General features: G+C 38.5%; 1 protein-coding gene across 2 annotated transcripts in view; it reads right to left on the bottom strand.

Moving 5' to 3' along the window:
- Positions 1-22,658, bottom strand: part of luzp2 (leucine zipper protein 2) — a 158,287-nt gene that overhangs the window by 68,990 nt on the left and 66,639 nt on the right. For both annotated transcript variants that reach the window (XM_079340255.1, XM_079340254.1), the window contains exons 2-4: positions 9,731-9,848; positions 4,565-4,635; positions 216-297 (exon numbers count right to left, since the gene is read on the bottom strand). In XM_079340255.1, coding sequence (XP_079196381.1) covers positions 216-297; positions 4,565-4,635; positions 9,731-9,848 — 271 coding nt within the window. The remainder of the gene's footprint in view (positions 1-215; positions 298-4,564; positions 4,636-9,730; positions 9,849-22,658) is intronic.

Raw genomic sequence — 22,658 nt, 5'->3', positions numbered from 1 at the left:
GTCCGATCTCATTAATTTTTGCGTTGGTGGGTGCGAGTAGAGGGACAAAAAGCTTCTCTCGCTATTCCTGAGAGTTTGAATTAAGTGTTGATGCATGTAGGCGTGAGAGCAGGCTGCTGTGTAATGAGCATGGATCACTGAGGGGCCTGTGTGACAAGTGATGAAGCTGGTTTAGCCGAGGCTGGATGTTGATGGTCAGGTCAGCTCTGTCTTACCGTGGCCTGCTGCTTCTCCGCTCTCTCATTTGCCTCATCCAACTGCTTCTGCAAGGCTGCCTGAAGGGTCTTCATCTCTTCTCTGTCAAGTGAGAGAGAGGTGAGAAACACTTGGTTAGCACATCCTCCTTACACTTTCACAGGCCTCCACTGCTCTGGCACAGAATGATTCTCTTAAATGTAAAACTGTGGAGAGAAACTTTGAGTATTTTTTTTACACATTCACATCTCAGGTTGACTTTGGTTGAAAAAAGAAACAGAAAGCTATTATATTGGATTATATTGAGTCAATGCCGTTATTGTAACAGTTAGACAAGTGTTGTCAAATGTTTTGAGACTCAAAGGGTAAGCTGTATGAAAATATATTAGAGGAAAAGGTAGTCGAATCACAGATTTTGTATACTTGTGAAAGGCAGTTTGTGAAAATGAAATGCTGGATGACCATTTCAAATTTAAATTGGGGAATTTCCAGGGGAAATGAAGGACATATCTTAGTTCTTTAAATATCAGAACTTTATGTATTTTGTTTTTCCGTCTTATGCCAATGCCCCCCTTTCCTTTCCATGACGGCTTCCTCTACAAGTACAGTACAGTCCACACAGACAGAGGCTCAGCAGTGGCGCTTTATATGGAGCTGCTATTTCAAGCCCCATATTCCTACATTGAGTTTCTCTTGAATAAAAGCCTTCAATGATTAAATCTTTAATTTAATTTCCTCCAATACAGTATAAGCAAATTTCTTTAAGGCCGTAGGATTCATCTGCAGATGTAAACACACAGATGTGCACACACACAACCACCGACTCACGTCCAGCCTCAAACATCGGACTGTGTTGTCCCAACCACCGAGGTGTTTGTACATTATTCTCAGCTTAAATAATTACAAAAAGTCCCTTCTGGTTACACTGAACAGAGTTTTGTCACATTTTTCCCTTCAGGGCTCTTTGGGTTCATGTTTTAATCTTTTATGGTGCCATGTTTAATTCAAAGGATCAGCTGCAGCTAACATTTCATACAAATAGCTGGTTACTCCAAACATAATGCATAGTTTAACAAACACACCAAGACAAATATATCCCAAATGGCAGACAGGACTAGATTTGAGGTCAATGAAAGAATTTATGAAGAAAATATGGAGTGTAAAAATTCATTATGTTGCATTATGTAGGAGCCTATAAGCATTTGTAACGCTCCACACAGATTTTATGCATGCTGTATGAAGACTGGTTCTGCATTCATTACGCATCAAACATAAATGTGAATGCATTAGAATGCAATTGGTATTTCAGTATCGTTTGATGCTCCTTTGCAGAGATAACAGCAATGCACACTGAATTATGAATCAAGTGGGCAAGTGATGTGGGTCAGTGGATTCAAAAAAGCTTGTCGAAATCACATCACACAGGAGCCCAGTTAAATTTAAGGTAACAGTCTATTTACTGTTTCCAGGCCTGGCTGTAAGTTTAAGAGCATGTGGCGCGGCTGGAGTCAGGCAGCGGTGTAGTCAAGCGGAAGCCTCTTTGAAGGGAATACAGCAACCCTAAATGTTTGTGTGGAAAGGATCTCACTGCTCAACAGCCAGATACTCCTACATTTCATATGCCAATGGGCTTGTCTCTTGGCATGAGTTCAGCCTAGCAAACATTTTTCTCCACAGCGACCAGGCAACCACCCTTGCTTTGGCATTTCATTGATATTCATATCGCCTGCATCCAAGACTTGGAAACATTTTGCATAAACAAGATCAACACTGGCCAAACTGACGGAAAAGGGCACAGTAGAAATAAGAGCTTGTCATTCCAAGAAGCACAGGGTTGTGATATTTGACAAGTGAGCACAAATAGGCTGACAGCAAGTTCAATCTTTGCCAAATTAATTGTTACTATTTTTAAAACTTGTAGCATTTTTACTGACTGTTCATGGTATGTTTCGACGCATTTTTGTAGCATTACAGTTTTGTCGCAAAATTATTTCCAGAAAGCAATCAAACCACTGTAAAGAGTTGTCAAAAACAAATGAGTTGTAATGAATCACCTGTCTGAATGGCATGTGATGCAGCCAGCCAGTAATCACACTTGACAGACATGGAACTCCAAAGATGGATTAATAGCACTTTGGAAAAACAGATCCCCACAAATGCTAGCTAGGCAACATGGAGGCAAGCAGCTGCTGCTGCTTTATGGTGGTTTAGCTTGATGACATGTGAGAGCTGCCATGGGCGGTGGTGATGGGCTATTGATTGGCTATCGGGATACAGCACACAGGAGGGCAGGACTTCAATCTGACTGACATTTTCAGAGTGCATGAAGGCCACAAATGACTCCTAATCATTAAAAGTCTCATTACACACAACATTAATCAGACAATCCTAACAGTTAAAGCACTTTAGGTAAACACTTTTGCAGATCGCTTGCAAGAAGATAAAGTGTGTTATGTTTGAGGAGATTTTTCATAAAAACGAGGAAGGGCCATTATTTGTTGGATATACAAGAAGGTTTTATGATTGGATTATGAACTACCCAGCTGTTTTTACTTATACTGCCTTTTTATTAGTAGCCCATTAGAAGTACCTGTATCAATAATAGAGAGTCAACCTCAAAGTGTTTAAAGTGATTTTTTTCAATTTGTATCTTATCAGTAAACACTGTTGTATGCCAGAGGTAGAACCAAAAATGAATGATAAGACATAGGATCACTCATCGAGTTCATTGTAAAAGGGTGATGTCACAATTTTTTTTTATCACACATTAGGATTCACCGCCGATTGGATTGAATGGGATGACAGTCGGAGTTATTACTTTTGCCAGACAACTTTCAAGTAAATATTGCTGGACTTTTGAATTTGAATGACATTTACTTAGGCAATGTTTTTCCCTTTGTTGGTAAGGCTGGCCCTTAGCAATGAAGTTGGCCTCAACTTTGTGAGGCCTTGAGACCCTGCAGGGCTCCTTGAGGGCAGGGATAGTACCAATGTACCAACATATTTTAGAATAATCTCAATTACACATGATTAACTTAAAAAAATAATAATAATGTAGTACAGTACATGTATAGCTCCCACCAGAATATGATATGATACCATAATATATATTGTTTAAATGAAATACAAACAGTAATCACAATTTGTACAAGCAGCACACATAATTAAAGCCAATTACGCTCTTTTTGGATTCAATGAACACCGTTTTTACAGGTTATTAGAGTATATGTTTTTAAATTGCCATTTTTTTAAATGACTTAAGTCATGCTTCACAAAACATTTTTACAGGAACGTTTAGATTAAGTAATTTCTAAACAAAGAATAAAAGATATATCAGTAATCAATGATTGTTTTAGATTTAGTCTTTTTGCCATATTAGGTAATAGGTTAAAATCCTTCATGCGTCATTTTGTCATTTTCGTTATGTTTACAAATGATTGATGTTTGAAATGGACTTGTATAGCTTGCCAGTTGCCAACGCTTGCTTGTTAGGGCAATTTCTTGTGACAACATTTCCATAAAATACAATCAGTAACATAGTCAACGAATGCATCCAAACTCTGTTCATGGGTTGTGAATAAATCCTTGAGTCAAAGCACAACACATAGAGCCCATGAGATGAGTGTTACGTTAAGGATCCTCAACATGAAAAGATTTGGAACAGGTTACCTGAGGGTTGTTGGATTGTACTGATATACTGTATCCATGTTAGGTTCAGAGAGTTATGTAATAACTGTTCTGGTATTGGACTCTTTATACAATACTTGTATCTATTACATTGATTGGAAAAGGTCAACTTGGGAGCTTGTTTTTCACTAGTCTGAACCATGCCATGACCCTCTTTGACATACCATATGAAGGAGTTATATTATTGTCTTGTTTCTATGTCATGCTGCAAGGCCAATCGCCCTTAGGGGACAAATAAAATTGAAGAGAAATATCACACACACACAATCACACATACACACACACACACACACACACACACACACACACACACACACATAAATCTTACAATATAACAGCGGCTTGGTTCTTGTAGAAATGCACCTTGGAATACACACATCCACTCTGTAATCTTACATAACAAAGCGTGTAACTCTTTTAGCCATGAACCAGCTAGTTTCTTATACCTGTGTTCCTTGTTAGAACATATGACTCAAGATGAAGAGTTTCATGGTCTCTGAGTCACGTAACATTGACTGATTGAAAGTAGGATGTGTGAAGCTGAGGATGCCTTGGATTTGATATCTTCAACAGCCATAACTGATGGTTATTATAAACCTCGACCTGCATTAAGATGATTTTTATAGGCAGCATGATACTGTAGGTGACTTGTGACAAAGTCATTCATGTTGCCTCACTTTACCTCTGTTTGTGGCTGAGCTCCAGAATCCTCTGCACATCCTTCTTAGCCACTGAGTCATCGTTTTTCAGCGACTGAAAGAGAACAGCAGACACACGGTCATGTAATATGCAAACGTTTTTCTTTCTAGGAAAACAAACTCAAAATAAGAACTATTTCAAAGAGCCAATATCAGACAGGGGGAGGTAAACATACTGTATACACTCGCCTTGAACTACACATGCTTCCAAATATATCCAGGTTTCTAGTTCCTTCAAGGAAAAAGGTCAAATGCTTCTGTAACTGTGCCAGTCATTGGGGAACTAAATACTGTAAAAGCACCATAGTTCAATGAAGTGAATATCATAAGATAATGAAGAAGGTGTAAAATGTTGTTGATGCCTGAAAACATCTCATAGCCCATAACAATCTGAAACCATAACGAGGGTACAGGCAGACGAGCAGAGCGGGTTCAGATGGCGCCTCAGCACCTGCCTGATGGGTAATTATAGATTAGTGAAGTCTCTGATCGCCCAACAAGCCCTCCAAGATATTTTTTATTTGTTATGAGCTGAAAAGTAATTTCCAGACTTCTAAGAAAACGTGGACTCAAAGGGAGTGATAGCTTCTCTTAAAATTATGCTTGAAGGAGGTAATTAACACTGCATTTCCATAAACCCAGTTTCCTCCTGTCGCAGAGGAGATGATTCTCCCCCTCCCTCTCCAGTCCCACGCTTCACTTCATGTACATTTAGAATAGAGAACAGAGCCAGAAACTACTTTCGACAATAGAGAATGTATATTCCCTTCAGATAAACTCATATGATAAGAAAATTGTTCAGTTAAAAATACCAAAAATACCCTCTCTCTTGTGATATCCTATTAAATTCAATGATTTGTACCATTAATCATAAAGTCCCCCTGCACCCCTGTCAACAAAACAAGGTGGAAAAAGCTCACTCCACACATTCTAACAATATTTTTTTTTGTAATCTGAAAGCAGGCTTAAGGTTGCAAAAAAAAAAACGTTGCAGTTTTGATTAATTTTTCAGTCTGGGTTTTGGATTTCAGAAATCCTTACACAATTTGGACATTTTCCAAAGCAGACCCTGGATGTAAAGTCAACAAGCCCACAGTGAGCTCTGGTCTTCCCATTTAGTATCATGAAATTCAAATTATGGTTAAAGCATGCTTGAAATATTCAGTAAAATCCAACACGACACTCAGCAGAAATTCTTTCATGTTTGGACTTTTTATGAAGCTTGTTTTTCACTTTAGTGCGTTTAATTAAGAGCAGTTCCTTTAGAGTCTGTTTTTGTCTCATCGAACTCTTGTCCTTCCAATGAGGGAATGAAAAAAAAAAACATTTCAACGAATGTGAAAAACAGAACGTGCTAATTAACCACTTTAAGTACACTTTTGACAAACTTCAGATATTTTTTGTGATTTCTCTCCACTCTTTCACATTGACTTGGCACCACAAATAACAAATTTAATTGGCCCTAAACATGCCCTTTGGTAAAACTGGGTAGTTCTGGAGCTCAGTTTGAATTCAAGCAACTTCAGCCACTCTTTACAACTTCCACCATTCTGGAGAGTCCCGGTTCTGGTGATTTGCCTATTTGAGGCATTTAATCTTTCAGTAATAGTCCAACACGATTTCGCCACAACCTCTCTCCCGTGGTCAAATTTGAAAATCTGTTCTCTCTCTTCCACAGTGAGTTTGTCATTCCAGTGCAATCACTGCGACCCTCCTCGGCCCCAGTCACCTCAACTTCAGCTCAGCAGAGTTCAGATACAGTCTCAGAAACTCACTCCTCATCACATCCTGCTTTCTTCTAACACCACCACCACCAGAGTCGAGACTCCACTGAGGGCATCTTATCCTGCTGTCGGCCTCATCAAACCTCCCAGTGCATGGAGTTGTCATCATGGAGTCTCAATCCCGAAGACATTTACGCATTCATTTCCTATATTGTTAAATAAATGATTGTTCATTCCTCATAAAGAATGATTGAAATAACAATGTCTCCAAGTCAATATAGTGATAACAGCATTCCTACATTTTCATACCAAAATCAAAATGAAGAAAATGTTTAATACATAAAACGATATAAAGTATATAAAGATGTACTTCATGAGATCACTGACAAGCTACTGGACTCGAAAGGACTTGTCTAAAATCATTTTTATGTTTAAATTCCCCCTGGTGATATGACTCCAACTATCCATCAAAACAGCTCCTTCTTACTTGTGTGCACTTGTCACATAATGTTACTTCTCAAAGTACTATCCACATTTTAGCTTAAGCCCAAAGAAAGGTGCAGGGCAAGAGAAGCCCTATTGTTGTACTTGCTTTAAGAGATCTCACCCTAGAGCTGCTGCCAAGATAAATCCCTCATCACACAAAGCTTCATTATCAGGGTCCATGACCTCCACCTGTGGGCAACTCATTAAAAGTATAAACACTTGCTCCATCAAATCTTCCCAGAAATGCTTAATACCCTCCCCTGTTGACTTGATTCTCTTTGTAATGTTGATAAATTTTATGTATATGACGTTTCCCCCCTGATGAATAGATTAATTCCACAGCAACACTTTTCCAAATCTGAACCAACCTCTGGCCTGTCCAGTGCGCTGGCTCAGGGCCCGGGGCCAAGATAGATGCCAGCCTAGCTCGCCTGGAGTGAATAGACATCAAAGTGTGCCCGAGGGAGGATGATAGCCAGACTACATGAGCTGTTTCCAGACACATGGGTCATCTCCACCAAGCATGCAGAAATTCAGGGAATAGTCTGCAGAACGGTTTTCTGATTATTGATTTCCTGACAATTCAATTGGCTGGAGAAAAAGTTGCCCGAAGCATTAAACATCAACACCCTGCAAAGACGGAAATATCACTCAAACTGCAGCTTGGGGAGCAATGCACATACATTGCAACCAAGAGCCAAATGTGGAAGAAGGAAACATGTTATGCAAGATCATTGTTGCACAAACTAACAAATCCTGAAATTTAAATGATTAAAACATCTGAATGTATAATTAGGTTTCTGTGTATTTCTCGTCATTGCCAAGAGCTGTAATGAAGCTGACCCACACTGACTGGTGAGAAGTGATGTGCAGTATCTGGCACAGAGATAATTGTATTTTGAGAAATGCTTGCAGAATTTTAATATCTACTGTATAATAAGGTACTTTACTTGATAAAATGTCCAGGTCTGGTGTTTTTGGGGAACTAACAGATTCGTCCCTTTGCAGCTGGGTTAACACTCCTTATTATCGTCCAGCTAAAACTGTCTTATGAACCTATTTCTGTTCTCTAAGCAAAATCCCCTTCTTGCTTAAGGAGCTGTTTTTTCAGGCCACATTTAGCAAAGAGGGGTTGTGTTTTAAAAAAAAAAAACTATAACTAACACAAACAGCTTATAATATGAGCCGCAGGTTTGTTCATATTTTGCAAGAGAGATTCTGTTGTTTCCATAAAAAAAAAAAAAAAAAAGAGTTTTGGGAATGCAGCAATGTGTAAAGTTAAAATCCCTCTTGAAAGAGGTATTAAAGGTTCGATAATTGATGTTCAGAAAACATTCTGGCGGTAATAGGGTTAGGGGTTGATAGCCTATACAAATAAGTGCAAATGACAAGCTGCAAAGGCCTTTCTAATAAATATGTGTTCAATAGTGATCCTAGGAGTGAAAACTATAAGGCTTAGGCAGTAGGGATATTTGCATTTAGTAGTTTAAATGTGATGACATATTAAAATAATCAGTGGTTTTGCTTACATTTTAATATTTGTCATTTTTACACTTTTGCAGATGATGTAATTCTGTTGGCTTTTTCAGGCTGAGACTTTAAGTAGTTATTGGGGTGGTTTGCAGTTGAAAACACATCAGGTGGAATGCGGGACAGCACTTTCAAGGCCATGGTTCTCTGTCAGGAAACAGTGGATTGCTCCCTCTGGGTGGGGAATTAGTGAATTTGTGAAGAGCTTTCTTGGTTTTGTTCATACTTCATACTAAATGGACCATGAGATCAACCATTGCAGTGAAGAGGGAACTGAGTCTGAAGGGAAAGCTTTCCATTTACCGGTTAACCTTTGTTCCAACCCTCACCTATGATCAGGAGCTGTTGGTTGAAACCAAAATAATAAGATCACAGTGCCCAAAATGGGTTTCCTCCCAAGCTCAGAGTAGAACAGCTATTATTTGCATCTAACCAAGTAAATGTGGTTTAGGCATCTGACTAAGATGCCTCCTGGGTGCCTTGCTTCGGAACTTTTCGGGGCACGCCCAACTACAAGGAGACCCTGGTGTACCTATCTGCAATCCCATCGGGCCAGGGAATGTCTCAGAGTCCCCCAAAAATATAGCTGGGGAGAGGGAAGTCTGGGCTGACTTGTTTAAACTGCATGCCATAGGGACCCTGAATACGCAGAAGATCTTGGCTGAATAGATGGATGGCATTCCAACAACTTATGTTTGCTCAGCAATGTTCTTAAAGCTTATTTTTATGAATCACTATAAGTTGCCCAATGTATTAATGGTGCTCCATAGACTTGACTTGCTTACGTTTAGTGGAAGTGGCTGCTATTAATGCGATCCGAAAACACCACAACGTTTTGTCTTTGGTCAAACTTGAACCATGGAAACAGTCTGGAAACTTCAGTGTAGGCCTACATTTAGTGACAACTTTGCACATTGCGATGATATGAACGCCATGACCTTTGAAAATAAAACACAAGTTATACTAACCTCTGGTTTTACTATGTAGTGCAGTATCAATACTTTAAGTTGAAGACTTTGAGGCCCTGCAAATAGTTCCCACTTTGATTTCCTTCCTCTTGAAAGCTCCATGTTACTTCTGTTTTATTCAGAGCTAAGGAAGAGTTTTTTTCACTCCTAATTGATCTGCATTCCCATCTGTGCATTGCTTATTCAGCAGCTTAATTTCCAGTAACACATTACATACAAAACAATGGGTGGGCTCGCCAAATTAAAACAACATTTGCGCGTTAATATTTAATAACAGTTGGTTGTAGTACAGCAGATTGATGGAAAAATAAGCAGAAAGAGCCATGAGTTTCCTGGTAATAACACTGATGAAAATGAAGATTACCCACAGCCAAGAACTCATGTCATACTAAGCCTTCCGGCATTGCAGTATCTTTCAAAACGAAACAGTAAGATGTCCAACCTGAAGGTTGCCTTTTATGCTGTCTAACTCCTTTGAAGTCTTGGAGAGCTGGCGCAGGATGCTGCTTCGTTCACTGAAGACTTCCTTTAGCTTCTTCTCCAGCCCATCATAGCTTTGTCTGTTGAGAGAAAGAGGAAGAGAACATTCCCTATTAAACATCTGCCACCAGCTGAGAGTATTCACTCTTTATTGGCACCCTAGGGGAAATAGGTGTTTTAAACTGGATTAAAAGCTCCATCGTTACAGCTAAAGGGTAAAGCAATAGGGGAGAAAACTAATATCTACTCAACAGAGTCCCAGGAAGAATAAAGGAGAGGGGAAAAAAACCTCCCTTCCTTTCAATCAGCCAATTTAGCGAGGGCTCGTTTTACAGAGATAGGTCTTTTGACCAGAGGTATGCCCCTTCATATTCATGTCGTCCATCCAATTATGAAGAGAAAAACCATAGAGGGAACATTTGTCAAGCCTAGTTCCCCTTTTTGCAGAACCTAACTCTTTTTGAAAGGCCTGCAAGGATGTTTTTTTTGTTTTTGTTTCTTCATACCATGATATCACTCCATATCACGTTTGCATGAACTCTATATGGTAATTATATAGATTATTTTTCTTTTGAAAGATATTCTGAGTGACGTACTGCAAAACCAGGCACAAAGAGCCTCAGGGCATTAAAATAACATTTCAAGAGACTTGCTGTGCCATGAGTGAACAGGGAGAAGGCACGAAAGGTCAGGAGTTGGCTAAAATATGACCCGACACATTTGGCATTTGGTGGCCCCATTTTCTTTTTACCCTTTTAATTGACACCATTAGAGATAAGTATTAGTAATGCCAGTCACCATATGTTCGCTTTCACTGCCTGACATTAATATGAAAAGTGAAAAATAAACGTTTGGTTGAATCTGACATCCTTGTTTACTGACTCAAGGACAGCAACAAGCCTGCTGGGAGGTGTTTTCATCTGAATGTGGTTACCATGCTAATAAAAGATCCTTGGTGGCTATAAATTTCCACTAAAGCCCATCAATTTGATTACTTTGAAGACTCCCTTGAGTCTTCTTATTGTTATTGTGTGTGTTCGCAGAGTAGACCCCATCCAGCAGGCATGTAAAATGAAGGTCATGCACGACACTGTTCACAGTATTTTCATAGATTTAAAAACAGAATTTATAAGTAGGATTTTTTAGTTTAGTTGGTTAGTTAACATTGTTAAAAATGTGTTTTTGGGTTTATCAAGGGAGATAATATTAAGTGAAATGGCCTAGCCTAACTGTTATTCCACAAATAACCCACTTTTTCACAGCTCATGTTACAGCACTTCTCTTTAACAGAGAGTGTGACCCAATTTCACGTCATCATGTTATTAAACAACTATTATATTCAACTTTGTAAATGGCAAGTCCAATAGATCAGATGGAGAACAATTAAATCAAACATTTAAATATTTTTTATAACTATCATCAACCAGGAAAATTTATATATACGACTTCTATATAGATTTATCTGGATTGTTACTTCAAATGAGCTACTGCTGTGGATCTGCCAACTGCTACAATTGTTAATATCAGTTTGATGCCATTAATATAAATGTGAACCTTAGAGCAGCTTGATCTCGACTGCTTTAACAGAATCAGTCCGAAAGGTGTTACAAATGCAGAAATTTCACTTGCACACTCTGTCAAAGGAACTTGCCAGTAGCTACGGTAAAGGACAGGAACCTCCCTTGGTGACTTTATTGACTTCACGATCATAACTATGAAATCTTGGCGACCCATCTGTTTTGCCCGCGAGCAAACTTGGTGATGCCTAATGAGAGCGTGGCACTTCTCCATTGTCAGTCCTCCTTCTATCCCCTCTCTCACCCCAGTTGAGGCAGGTGGCTGTTCAATGTGTGTCTGGTTCTGCTCGAGGGTTTCTGCCTGTTCAAAGGAAGTTTTTCTTTTCCACTTCTACTTTGATGAATGTTACTATAGGGTTGTGCTCACAGCCTTAATGCTGGGTCTTTTTAAATAATATCACAGTATGGTCCAGATCTGATTAAAAAAAATAAAAAAATAAAAAATAAAAAAAACTCTGGAGAACATTGTCTAACTGGGAGAGTATTAAAAAATAAAATAAAAATAAACATAAAAAAAAACATCCACTGGGGTTACAACATACTGTAACAGCACAGAATGAAGTCGGAGTGAAAAAGCACATTTATTGTCCGCTGCATTGTTTATCTTACAATAAATTATCCAAAATAGACCTTATAAATCATATCAGATAATTAGCTCATCCTGATAAAATACCATCCAATAGGCTTATATGGTCAAATATTTATTTTCTGATACACATCTTCCATCCCTGCATAGAAAAGCAAAGCACACACAAATGTGCCTCATTTTAAAGATACTGTATTCACATTATGTTCTTCATAATTCTTTTCTCAAATGATAACGATGAGTTCTCGCTACATATTCACTTGTGTTTTATTCATAAACTCCAGATAACAGAAACAGCATTAAGCAAAACATATACTGTACACTTGATAGAGGTGAATTATTCCTCACCTAATACCAGTCACACATCTTTTACTGACTTCCCATTTACATTAATCGCTTTTTAAAGAAGGATCTAGTTAAGCATCCTCCCTTCTTACAGTACATACAAAAAACAACATGCCCATGAATGGAGCTGAGTTGTACCACATCCATCATCCATGGCTTTGTTTCAGCCTAGGCCTGCTTCCAAAAAACCCTGCACACCCCATGTCATAGTGCCAGCAGCAGATCATACAACATAACACATAAATCACTAATAAAAAAGCAACACCTGGGAAATAAATAAATAACAAGGCACAATGAATCCCACACATGACTTGCCACCATATGGCATTGGCTGGGAAATGTACTGCAGGTTCATGCAACGGTGGAAGATGAGGTGAGAGATTCCTCCCTGTCTGCCATATTATTCATCACCCACTGGAACAGACCCCTGGGTATCTGTGGAATGAATAAGACCCATCATTTGAAGCCCACTGACACAGAAACATGTACATCACTGGGTTTGTCGATAAAATCTGCGCTTTTGTCTGCCAAATCTACCATTATCCACATGCACATTACAACAAACAAGTGGTAGCAGCTGCACGATTACACCATGACCTCTTAAGGGCCCAGTGTTCTATCTGCGTCTTCCTAAACAAAGATGCCCATTTTTCAGGGCAGAGAAGTGAATTACTGAGGACCAGAATGCCTGACAAAAAAGGCTTATGATCAGAGATGGCACCACTAGGCACTCCATCATAAAGCAGTGGCGATGAGATAATGAAATCTTTCATTTCAGACATGTGCACTTTGAAATCATTCCCTGACCATCCTCATCAAACTTATCCAACTCCCCAGACTGAGGGGGAGGCATCATTTATTGGGGCCGATTAAGAACAAATATGTCTTTGCCCTTGGAGTCACAGCAGGTCTCTGACTTATATGAGACTGACCCTGCAGTGTGACATAGAACTGTTGAGGCTAAAGGAAATGCCACTGAACACTACAGTTACCACTCAAGCAATGGCTCAATAAAGATAGCCAAGGCTGCAGCAGCAGGCCTCACGGAGAGATCTGCTCGTGAGCTCATGATCCAGTGTTGACAAGGGTTAAACTGTTCCAGTGTACAAATATAGGAAAACACAAGTGCCCCTTTCAGCAGTGCAATTACAAATTTACCACTGAAATATTTATATTATTAGGACCGTGACCCTCAAAATAAACTCATAACAGGGAATGTAGCCTCTATAAAGTCAACATTTATTTTGTGGACTGTTGAACATGAAATAAATTGTATTTAAAGCACTTTTACCTTTCTGACCAATCCAAGCTATTTTTAACCACTCACACACTAATGGCAGAGGATGTTATGTAGAGTGCCCCATTGATTGTTAAAGCAACTGGTGGCAAGTAGGGGTTCAGTGTCTTGCCCAATGACTTGCGGTTGATACAGTCGTATAAAGACCCACTCATTTTTGTGCCTTTGCTTTTGTTACAGGGAACTACTAATTTAATTTACATCACAGTTGCTAAAATGTATTCTGTGAGGTAAAACTATTGAAGGGTATATAATTAACAACAATAAAACACATCCAGTATGAATAGCCTGAAGTTAGACATGCAGTATAGAAGGCAGTTTTTTATAACCTGGAATTTAGAACAGCACAGTGATTTTTATGAAAATGCTTAACGTTGGAACAGATAATAATCCGTCATTTCGCTGTGCACCCTACTTATTGTGTTGCTTATCCCCTATTTTGCATTTGTATTGAATTTAGCAATCACCCATCTACATGTTTGCTTGTTTTGCTTATATACAAATTAACTAAAAATACATCACAAAAAGATGATTCCATATTAATGGCAACAACTAAAATTTAACACAACCACTGTCTCCCGTTTAGCAATTAGCTCCGGTAAAAAAAAGAAAAAAAAGATAGAGGATTCAGGTTGAGTAAGGTGATGTCTCACCGTCTCACACATAGACTCTCACAGCCATTTTTGGAAAGTTTGTAAGAGACAGTATGGCAACTCAGAGAAGGACAAATTTAAGGATTCCCCTGGGCTCAGTGTCTTAAAGGCCCCCCCTTAATACCCACCCAGACTTATCAATCATTCATCTCCCACGATGGATAATCCAATGACCCTGACAAAGACGCCGCCAATAATCTGTCAGTTCTACATAAATGTGTGTCGTCTTGGAAACAAAACAAGTTACCTTCACACCTTCTTCTTCTCTTCTTCTCTGGATTTTCTGGCGTTAGACTCTAAGTGGCGAAAAATCCATACTCCGAAACAAATTCACAAAAACTAAAATTAAATTTCCCTTGAGCTACTTGGGCAAAATAAAACCTAGAGCTGCAAACCATGTGCCCTTGTGGCGATTTCCCTTCTTAACTTTGAAACCACCACTTCATTGCTCTGCATCTCTTATGACGGTGTCAGCAACAAATACTATGCTCATACTTACATAAGTAATTATCTGATAACATTTTAATTTAGCCCAAATGAAGAAGGGCAACATGTAAAAGGTCAATTCCGAACATCTTTTCAAAAGTCTGCTCCTCCTTGAAAGTGACTCAAAGAGCTGCTGTGAGGCCTTGAAGCCTGATGCTCCCCTCTGGGCTTACAGGCTGTCCCTATGCATCATGGATATCAATTTATGAACCAGACTCAACAAATAAAGAACATAGGACTGGAAACATGATTCCCCATCAGTTTTTAAACCACTTTTTAATCTAAATTTGGCTAAGTTGCCGAAATGTGTTTGTTGATGAGTCGAGATTGAAAGAAAATGAGTTTGAAGGTGGAAAATCAAAAGCTATACTCGAGAGCCTTTTAAAGCTGCAGCAACATGTCACAGTTTTCTGTGACAGTAGTAGTCAGTAGTCTTTTTTCAGTATTGAGGAATAGACTGGTAAAAAGTAGAATAAGCAACATGTTAAACATCAGTTGCGGAGGACAACTATATTCTAAGTAAATGACATTGATCAATGATTTTTTTTTCAAGGGGGAAGTCAAAATCCCTTTGGATTTGGTGCTCTGAGCTCAGTCGTCACTTTGACCCCTACTTCTCAAGGTCTTGCCACAACTTGCAGAAAATCGGCCCTGCCCAATCAAGAGTTTTGTCTGTAGGGGCCCAATATCAGAGTTAAATCACAAGAGTAAAACTCAAGTAGAACAAAGAGACTTTACAAAACACAAGAAAAGACTCGTGTTTTTGGTGTAAGGGATCTATTGGATAGAAAGTTGAGTACCTGGTTGGTTGGTACAATTTATTTTGACAGGTACCCTTAAAAAAATATGATTGGTCATACACGTATGAACCCATCGAAGATGATTGTTCAAATATGAGTTATTTTGTGTTGAACTCTTTTTTTTTTTAAACTGTTTAAAGGCAGAAATCTACATTTCTAAATTCCACTGTCTGAAAGTTTCCTCGGTCCATCACTAACTGTTTTAATGTAGTTATTTTACCTTAGAGGGAGTTGTATTGTTGCTGTTTGATTTATTGTGACGTCAAAACACTTTGGGATACATCTTTGTATGAAAATACAAACAACAATAAAGTTACAAATAAAGTTTGATTGGTTGATAAAGTGCTTGCTCATGGTGGCAGAGTCAGTTATAAAGTGTCTTTAGACATATAGTTTTTAGAATACTGATTCTTTTATGATTTACTTTTCAATTCATTGATCGAGTTTTAATCTGAACATCTGAGATATGATTAAAAATATTGTTTCAGTATTCATTTAGCATCGAGCGACCATTACTTCCAACCCTAGAAAATGAGAACACTCACGAAAAAGTCAGTTGTAGCACCAGTGCTAAGCACCATCACAACACAACCCTGATTGAATATTGAATATATTAGAAGGCTACAGCCACACAAACCAACAGCTAGAGTATAAAAGCCGTTTATTTGCCGTCATGCAGATTATGGGCAGACAACACTTTATGTGGTACTTCCAATTTCAGGCTGGATTAATTATGCCATTAGGAGGGGGAAAATAACTAGTTATAATAAGGGGGACTGCCCAAGGCCTGTCAGCAGTTAATATATTCCTCCAGCAGAGCATGACCACCATCCAACATCTGCAACCTAAGTCAGCCATGTTTACCAACTGTTGTCTCAACATGGCAGACAGCAGGGGATATTAATTGCGTGGATGTCAGGGCACGTCTGGCATTAAATCTTTAATTGTTAAGTGGTGGGGGGATGGGAGGAAAGAATTGGTCTAGAGGAAACTAATTCTGCTTTGTCAACAAAGGTCAAAGTAAGAAAATGACATGCAGAGGATATGAATAAGTTTACCCTAACATATACAATTATTTTCATAACTATGTCACAAACTGCAGAAGTGCATTATATTGTAACATTAAGGTCTTGAAGTTTATTTTTAGGATGCAATCTTTTAAAGTGTGGTTACTTAAACTGTCAGAGCGATCTTTGGTTTCACCTTTCGTGCCACATTTCGTCTTTCTTGTAATTCATCTTTCTGGGTGTAGACTGAATGTGCCTTGGTAACTTTCCGCGTCAATTAGAGCGACCTTTTATTCTTTTTTGGAAACCATGTTATATCACAGTATTAAAGTATTAAAAGGGACTGCACATTTGAATGATTAATCACACACTACGACTCCCTTCCCCCCCATCTCAAACAAGCCTGCCATGTGTTACTCTAATCACTGTGTTCAGTTCTCAGTTTATTACAGAATTTGTGTGGGTTGAAGTTGTGTTTCTCTTCTGCAGGTGTGTTAAAATGCTGTTACATCCCAATGTGGTTCTTTCATAATAAACGGCAAAAATCCAAGTCATGGAATAACATAGTAAAAGTGATGGTATGGATACAGGTTTACTACCCAACCGCACCTACAGGTAAGACAACACTCACAAAGGTCTAAATCGATTACACTTTGCCTAAAATTGTATGTGGTCTCTCATAAAGTGATTCACTAAAAGATTAACACCTTTTTAATGCTAATTTCACCAAGTAAAAATGTTAATATGTCGTTATAAAGCTGGGTAGCACAACAATAATGCATTCCAAAAATTTGTTTTAAATATCACTCTAATCACATAACTCAAACTAATGATTTGAAAATAAGAAGCATCCAACAAGAAGGATACATTCATTACAGAAACATTAAATGTACATTCATTTGCATTAAAGTATTTTATCCTTTAGATTGATGAAATTAAAGTGTAAACCAATTTTACACATGAGCAATAAATGCCGAGATTGTGCATATTTCACCCTTTCATGAATTGTGGAATTCAAGCGTGCAGAAAAGTAATGAATTTTCTGTCTTCAGATGTGTTTGTGTGTGGATTTGAAGAGCACAGGAAGAAATGTGACCTCTGGTTCATCATTGTAACTGTTCAGAAGTCAACTAATATAACTAAAACCACTTTTTCTTCTCTGTACTTGAGCTGTTCATATATAATTACAATGGCAATGAATTATGATATTAAAATGATATAAGCTCTCTCCATGTTCTCACCCTTGAAGAATGAGTCCTTCATTTCCTCATTTGTTCATCACTTAAGTTATGTCATTTTCAACCGAGGGAAGTTTAAGGCATTGAAATAGAATTAGTTAGCATTTTAGATGAATAATTCAATGATTACTCTGAGGCATTCTCATGCATAAGTAGATGCCAATTACTTCCCCTCGACATTTTAACACTTTATCATGCTCTGCGTGTACTTGGGAACAATATTGTTTCTCGACAGATAGGCACTTTACAGCGAAACAAAATGCAATCGTCAAAGAGTCCATACAAATAACACAAAACACTCTGACACGCAGAAATAATGCACTTAAAAGCAAAAACGCAAATAAAACTCCTAAAAAAACACAAGAACACTTGTCCACCCACTGACAGATGGGGTATAATGCTCATTCACAACTCTATAACCACAGATTTTGAGTTTCAAAATAATAAAAGAAAAGAATTTGTCTCAGTCTCGTGCTCAAGTTCGCCTTGAGCCATATGGAAAAAAAGAGATGTAAATCCCCAGTGTATTTCTCTATTTTCTGCCTCAGCTGAGCCCATCAGACAATCCACTTTGCTCCCACCGTTGTCATGTTGAATCCAAATCATTTCCACTGAGACATGATACCCTCTCAATCAGTTTACGAGAGGGCCTGCAAGAGCTGCATATGATTTAGAATTAACCAGGTCAAAGAAAAAAAAACCTTTATACGTTCACACATGCATTTTCTATACATTCCTGCTTTATTTTACATAATAAAAATGCTTGGCATTTGGCAGAGACCCTGATGCTCAGTGAATGTGTCATTATTCAGCTTGAGGTATGATGTTGACTCTTCTGTCTTCCTATGGTACAATCTCTCATCTCTGGACCTAAATCACACACATTAGGGCTTTAAAGGCATCCCAGGAACCCTTGTATGGTTGCCAGCTTCAATTAAATCCAAGATTTGAGTGTATGCAATGCAATTGCACACTTTGCTTTGTGAAGCTGTGCAAAGCAGTGTTACAGCCTTGGTAATTGTTGTGCTATAATCAAGCCAAATTGAGCTAGGGCTTTATTTTTGTTTCCTCTGAAAACGATGTCGGCCAGACATCAATGCTTGGTGCTACTGCAACCAATTTAGTGATCCTTTTTCATGGAAGAGAGCCTCACCTTTTCCCTTAGAGACAACATTAATCCAGTTTACCAAAGACGTAAGTTGTTCACATTGGAAGGAACATCCTCAGGACAAGCACTCTACAACTTCAGCTGAATGTTTCTATAGAGCCAGAGCTCTATAAAAACATCTACCGGTAACTGGAACTTCAGGGCCCATCACGGCAAACTCTCAAAATAGCAAAAAAACAAACTCTAAGCCAGTACATTATCCAGTCTGATTGTATGTGAACATAAACCTGATATGATGCAAATTATTTAAACTAATAATTAATAATTAATGTTGTGTTAATAATTTAGAGATTTGGAGAGTATGTGCCATACTAAGATTTGATTTACCCAGTATAAGGTTTGTAAAGTGTAGTTTTATGTAGTATGTGGCGGAGACAAGATAGGATAAGAAGAATGAAAAAGTTAGCGTTACAAAATGATGAACTTTTTGATCTGTTTATCTCACCCTGTGTTGCAAGTGGACATTCATCTTAGAACACATTTAGGTGTTTTGTGTGTTTTGTGGATGGAGGAAAAAAGATGGAAGACATTTCTGCACAATGGATTACAGACAGAGGCTCTGCAAGTTTCTTGTTTTGGCATTAGCGAAGGCCCACAGTAGCATGTGGATAGGGACTCCAAGGTTGGGAAAGCCTGATGTAGCATTTTCAATCTGACACCTTGAGCGGTTGATGTTCAACATGGATTTGTTAGGTTACCTCCCAGGAAATTGGAAATCTGCAGAAGTGCTTATTGGAGGATTTAGACCACAGGAAGTCACAAAATACATCTTACCTCTGTGTGATCATACAGTTGATGCAAGTGTGAGATCATATTGAGCCACTGTGTGTCTGTGTGTGTCACTATAAAACCAATGTTTCATCACTATGCTAACAACAAAATATGGCCGAACGTCCATCACCATTCCCAGAATCCCAAGATACCATCTTTATCCAGTAACCATACCAATACCAGTATCATTATCATACCAGCCTTAGATACATCTAAAATGCAGTGTTGCCCTAATGTAGTGAATAGCCCTGTCAATACATTAATGTTGACATCATGTAATGAAATTGAACAATGGCAGTGCAGCGCTAGCAAAGGACGGTGAAATTAGTCAAACCTAAAATGTATAAAATCTGAAAATATGGCCAGCATGTAAAAAGGGTTAAACAATGGGTATTGCCTCTCATACTCAAGTCTTCCAGAATAGATGACATGGTATATATGACATGGTATAACAAGACTTTGCTTTAAACTTTTTCCTGACTCCTACTGTAGTCTCAAAACCCAAAGCTATTCTGTGTCTGAAAATCCAAAAATCACAAAATGTACAAAATTCTCACAAATGAGAAACGTCCCAAACAATTACTCAAAATACCAAACAAGCCTAATGTGTCAGCTCTAAAAGTAGATTTGAATAATATTCACATTATTACTCTACTTTAATATCCAAAAGAAATTCATAATTGTTGTACTGTAAGACAAAATATTCTCTGTAATACTGAACTCTCGCAGTTATCCACCTGCAGTGTTGTCTTCTGTCCCTCGAGCTGACCAGTGACTTAGAAGTTAGAATCTGGCAAGTCGCAGGCAGATGCATCTGATTCACATCAAGGGCAATCAGTGAAGCTGCTCCACAACTTCCAAGTGTCACTCAGGGAAAACACAAGAGGACAAGTTAAGCCAAGCAGACAGAGAGGAGGGAGGGGGGAGTGTGAGGTGGAGAATTTGGAATTGGATGACGGATGTGACTTGATTACTGGTTAAATACCCTGCTGGTGCAGCACTCGGGTCTGGATGAGAACGCCGCTGGTGGCTGGATTATCAATTTGGTGCAGCCAAGTCTCTATTTCAATCTATTGTTTCATTCCAGATAGGCTGACAGTAATAGAGAGTTGGCTATATCTTGCTCTTGCCTCAGTGATTTCCTCCTCACCAGCTCTTTTCAAATATTCCATTAAGCTTTCCCTCAAATGTATTAGTTTGCTAGTTTATGATGCAGCTGCACCTGCCACACAATTCTGCATCCTACACAAACCCGCCTAAACTGACCTAATGCGAGTATTGCAACATGTCCTGCAAATCAAGCTTGCAGAAAGCCTGACTCTTTTAGACAGAAAACTAAAAGAGGAGACAAGAAAAGAACAAGATGACTGACAAGAGGAGATTTGGATCAGTTTGAAATTCACAAATTCAGAGAGGTACACTTTTGTGAGACAAATTCAATGAAGCATGACCAACAGTCCATTTTCTGTTCAAGCTTTTTCAACTAAACTATCTAGAATTTCTAAAAGTTCACTTAGAGGGATCATAGAAGGTTCTGCAACTCGTAGAATCACAGGGATCACAGAAACTTCTGCAAGATAATCAGAAAGCCATCCTTTCAATTCCAAACAAGACATCTTCTGAAATCATGACATGCATAATATACAGTAACAACAAATATGAGGGCGAAGAATGACACATTCAATTCATTTGCAAAGCCAGGGTCATATCCATTCATCCAGAATGTCATTTAAAACATTTTACAAACAGACTGGAGCTAGAGGCTGAGTCCTGCCCAAGGAGAAGGACAGCATCAGCTGTTTCTTTCACAGCAACAACACAAACATGTGCTTTGAGGTCAAGTGATAAAACTCTCGAGTGTCTGTCGTTATTATGCCGGGGGAAGGAAAAAGTCAGGTGAGGTCTATAGAGCGACTAAATCTGTGCAGAAGCAGAAGCTGAGGTGGATGGATAGGTCAACAAAACACCACATTAAAAAGACCATTGGAAGGCACCGACCTTATGAACTTGACCTGCTAATACGGGGTATCATATCAGACTCAATTAAGAGGCACATTGCACAAGCGTAGTCCGACAACAGCCAGAAGAGGAAGCCAGGAGGTTTTAGAGGAGTTACAGAAACTTTGAGGAAAGAGGAGTTCAGCCATTAACATTATGTGTGACTATAACATTTAAAATATGTGTCATTTTAGACTAAAGTCTGGCTACCTCTCGTGAGCCAGAGAAGTTTTCCAATGTAAAATATCTCAGAGAGAAGGAGTAAAATATCGCTTCCTGTCAGAGAAAATAACACATTTTATACTGAGATGTCATGATTTTTGGCACATCACGTGGCTCTTCAACACACGCTTTGTTTAACTCAGTCGAGAATGAGCCATGGCCTTTAACACCCACATGCATTAAATCCTGGAGGGGGTTTTATGCTTACATTGATTAAAACAAAATAAAAAGACATATTTGAATATAATGTTGTAGCCTTGTGTCTCTCCCAATAGCCATCCTATGGTTCTTCTACAGGTTGTTCATTCTCACAGCTCCTCTGTTTCAAATTGTATTAACTGTGCTGTTTTTTAAGCTCGAGAAAGCCCCGCTGTCTCTGGTGGATTTTTGTTTGGGTATATTGTCTCTGATGTTTTTGCTAGCGTTCAGCATAAAATAAATAAATAAATAAAAATCTTCCTCAAGGCAATGAACCAACCTACACACACTGTGATTTTATCAACACTTATGAGCCAAAAGCTGCTGTTTGTCTCACCTCAACAGTACATCTGACATCGCTTTAGCTGCTAATTGAATGTTCTGAGTTTAAAGGCGTTCTAATAAAGGATGCTAATTTGTGTATTTCTTAAAAACAGACATCGCTGGATTTAATTCAACACTTGTAAAAGTAAAACTGTATTTTTGAGCTGAAGCTACTTAGATTACACATCATAAACAGAGAGTGTATGAAGCTGCTGTTCTA

The sequence above is a fragment of the Symphodus melops genome (assembly GCF_947650265.1).
Source record: "Symphodus melops genome assembly, chromosome: 3".
Classification (NCBI taxonomy): domain Eukaryota; kingdom Metazoa; phylum Chordata; class Actinopteri; order Labriformes; family Labridae; genus Symphodus; species Symphodus melops.
Note: the sequence above shows the minus strand (reverse complement) of the source record. Positions and strands in the feature narration are given on the sequence as shown.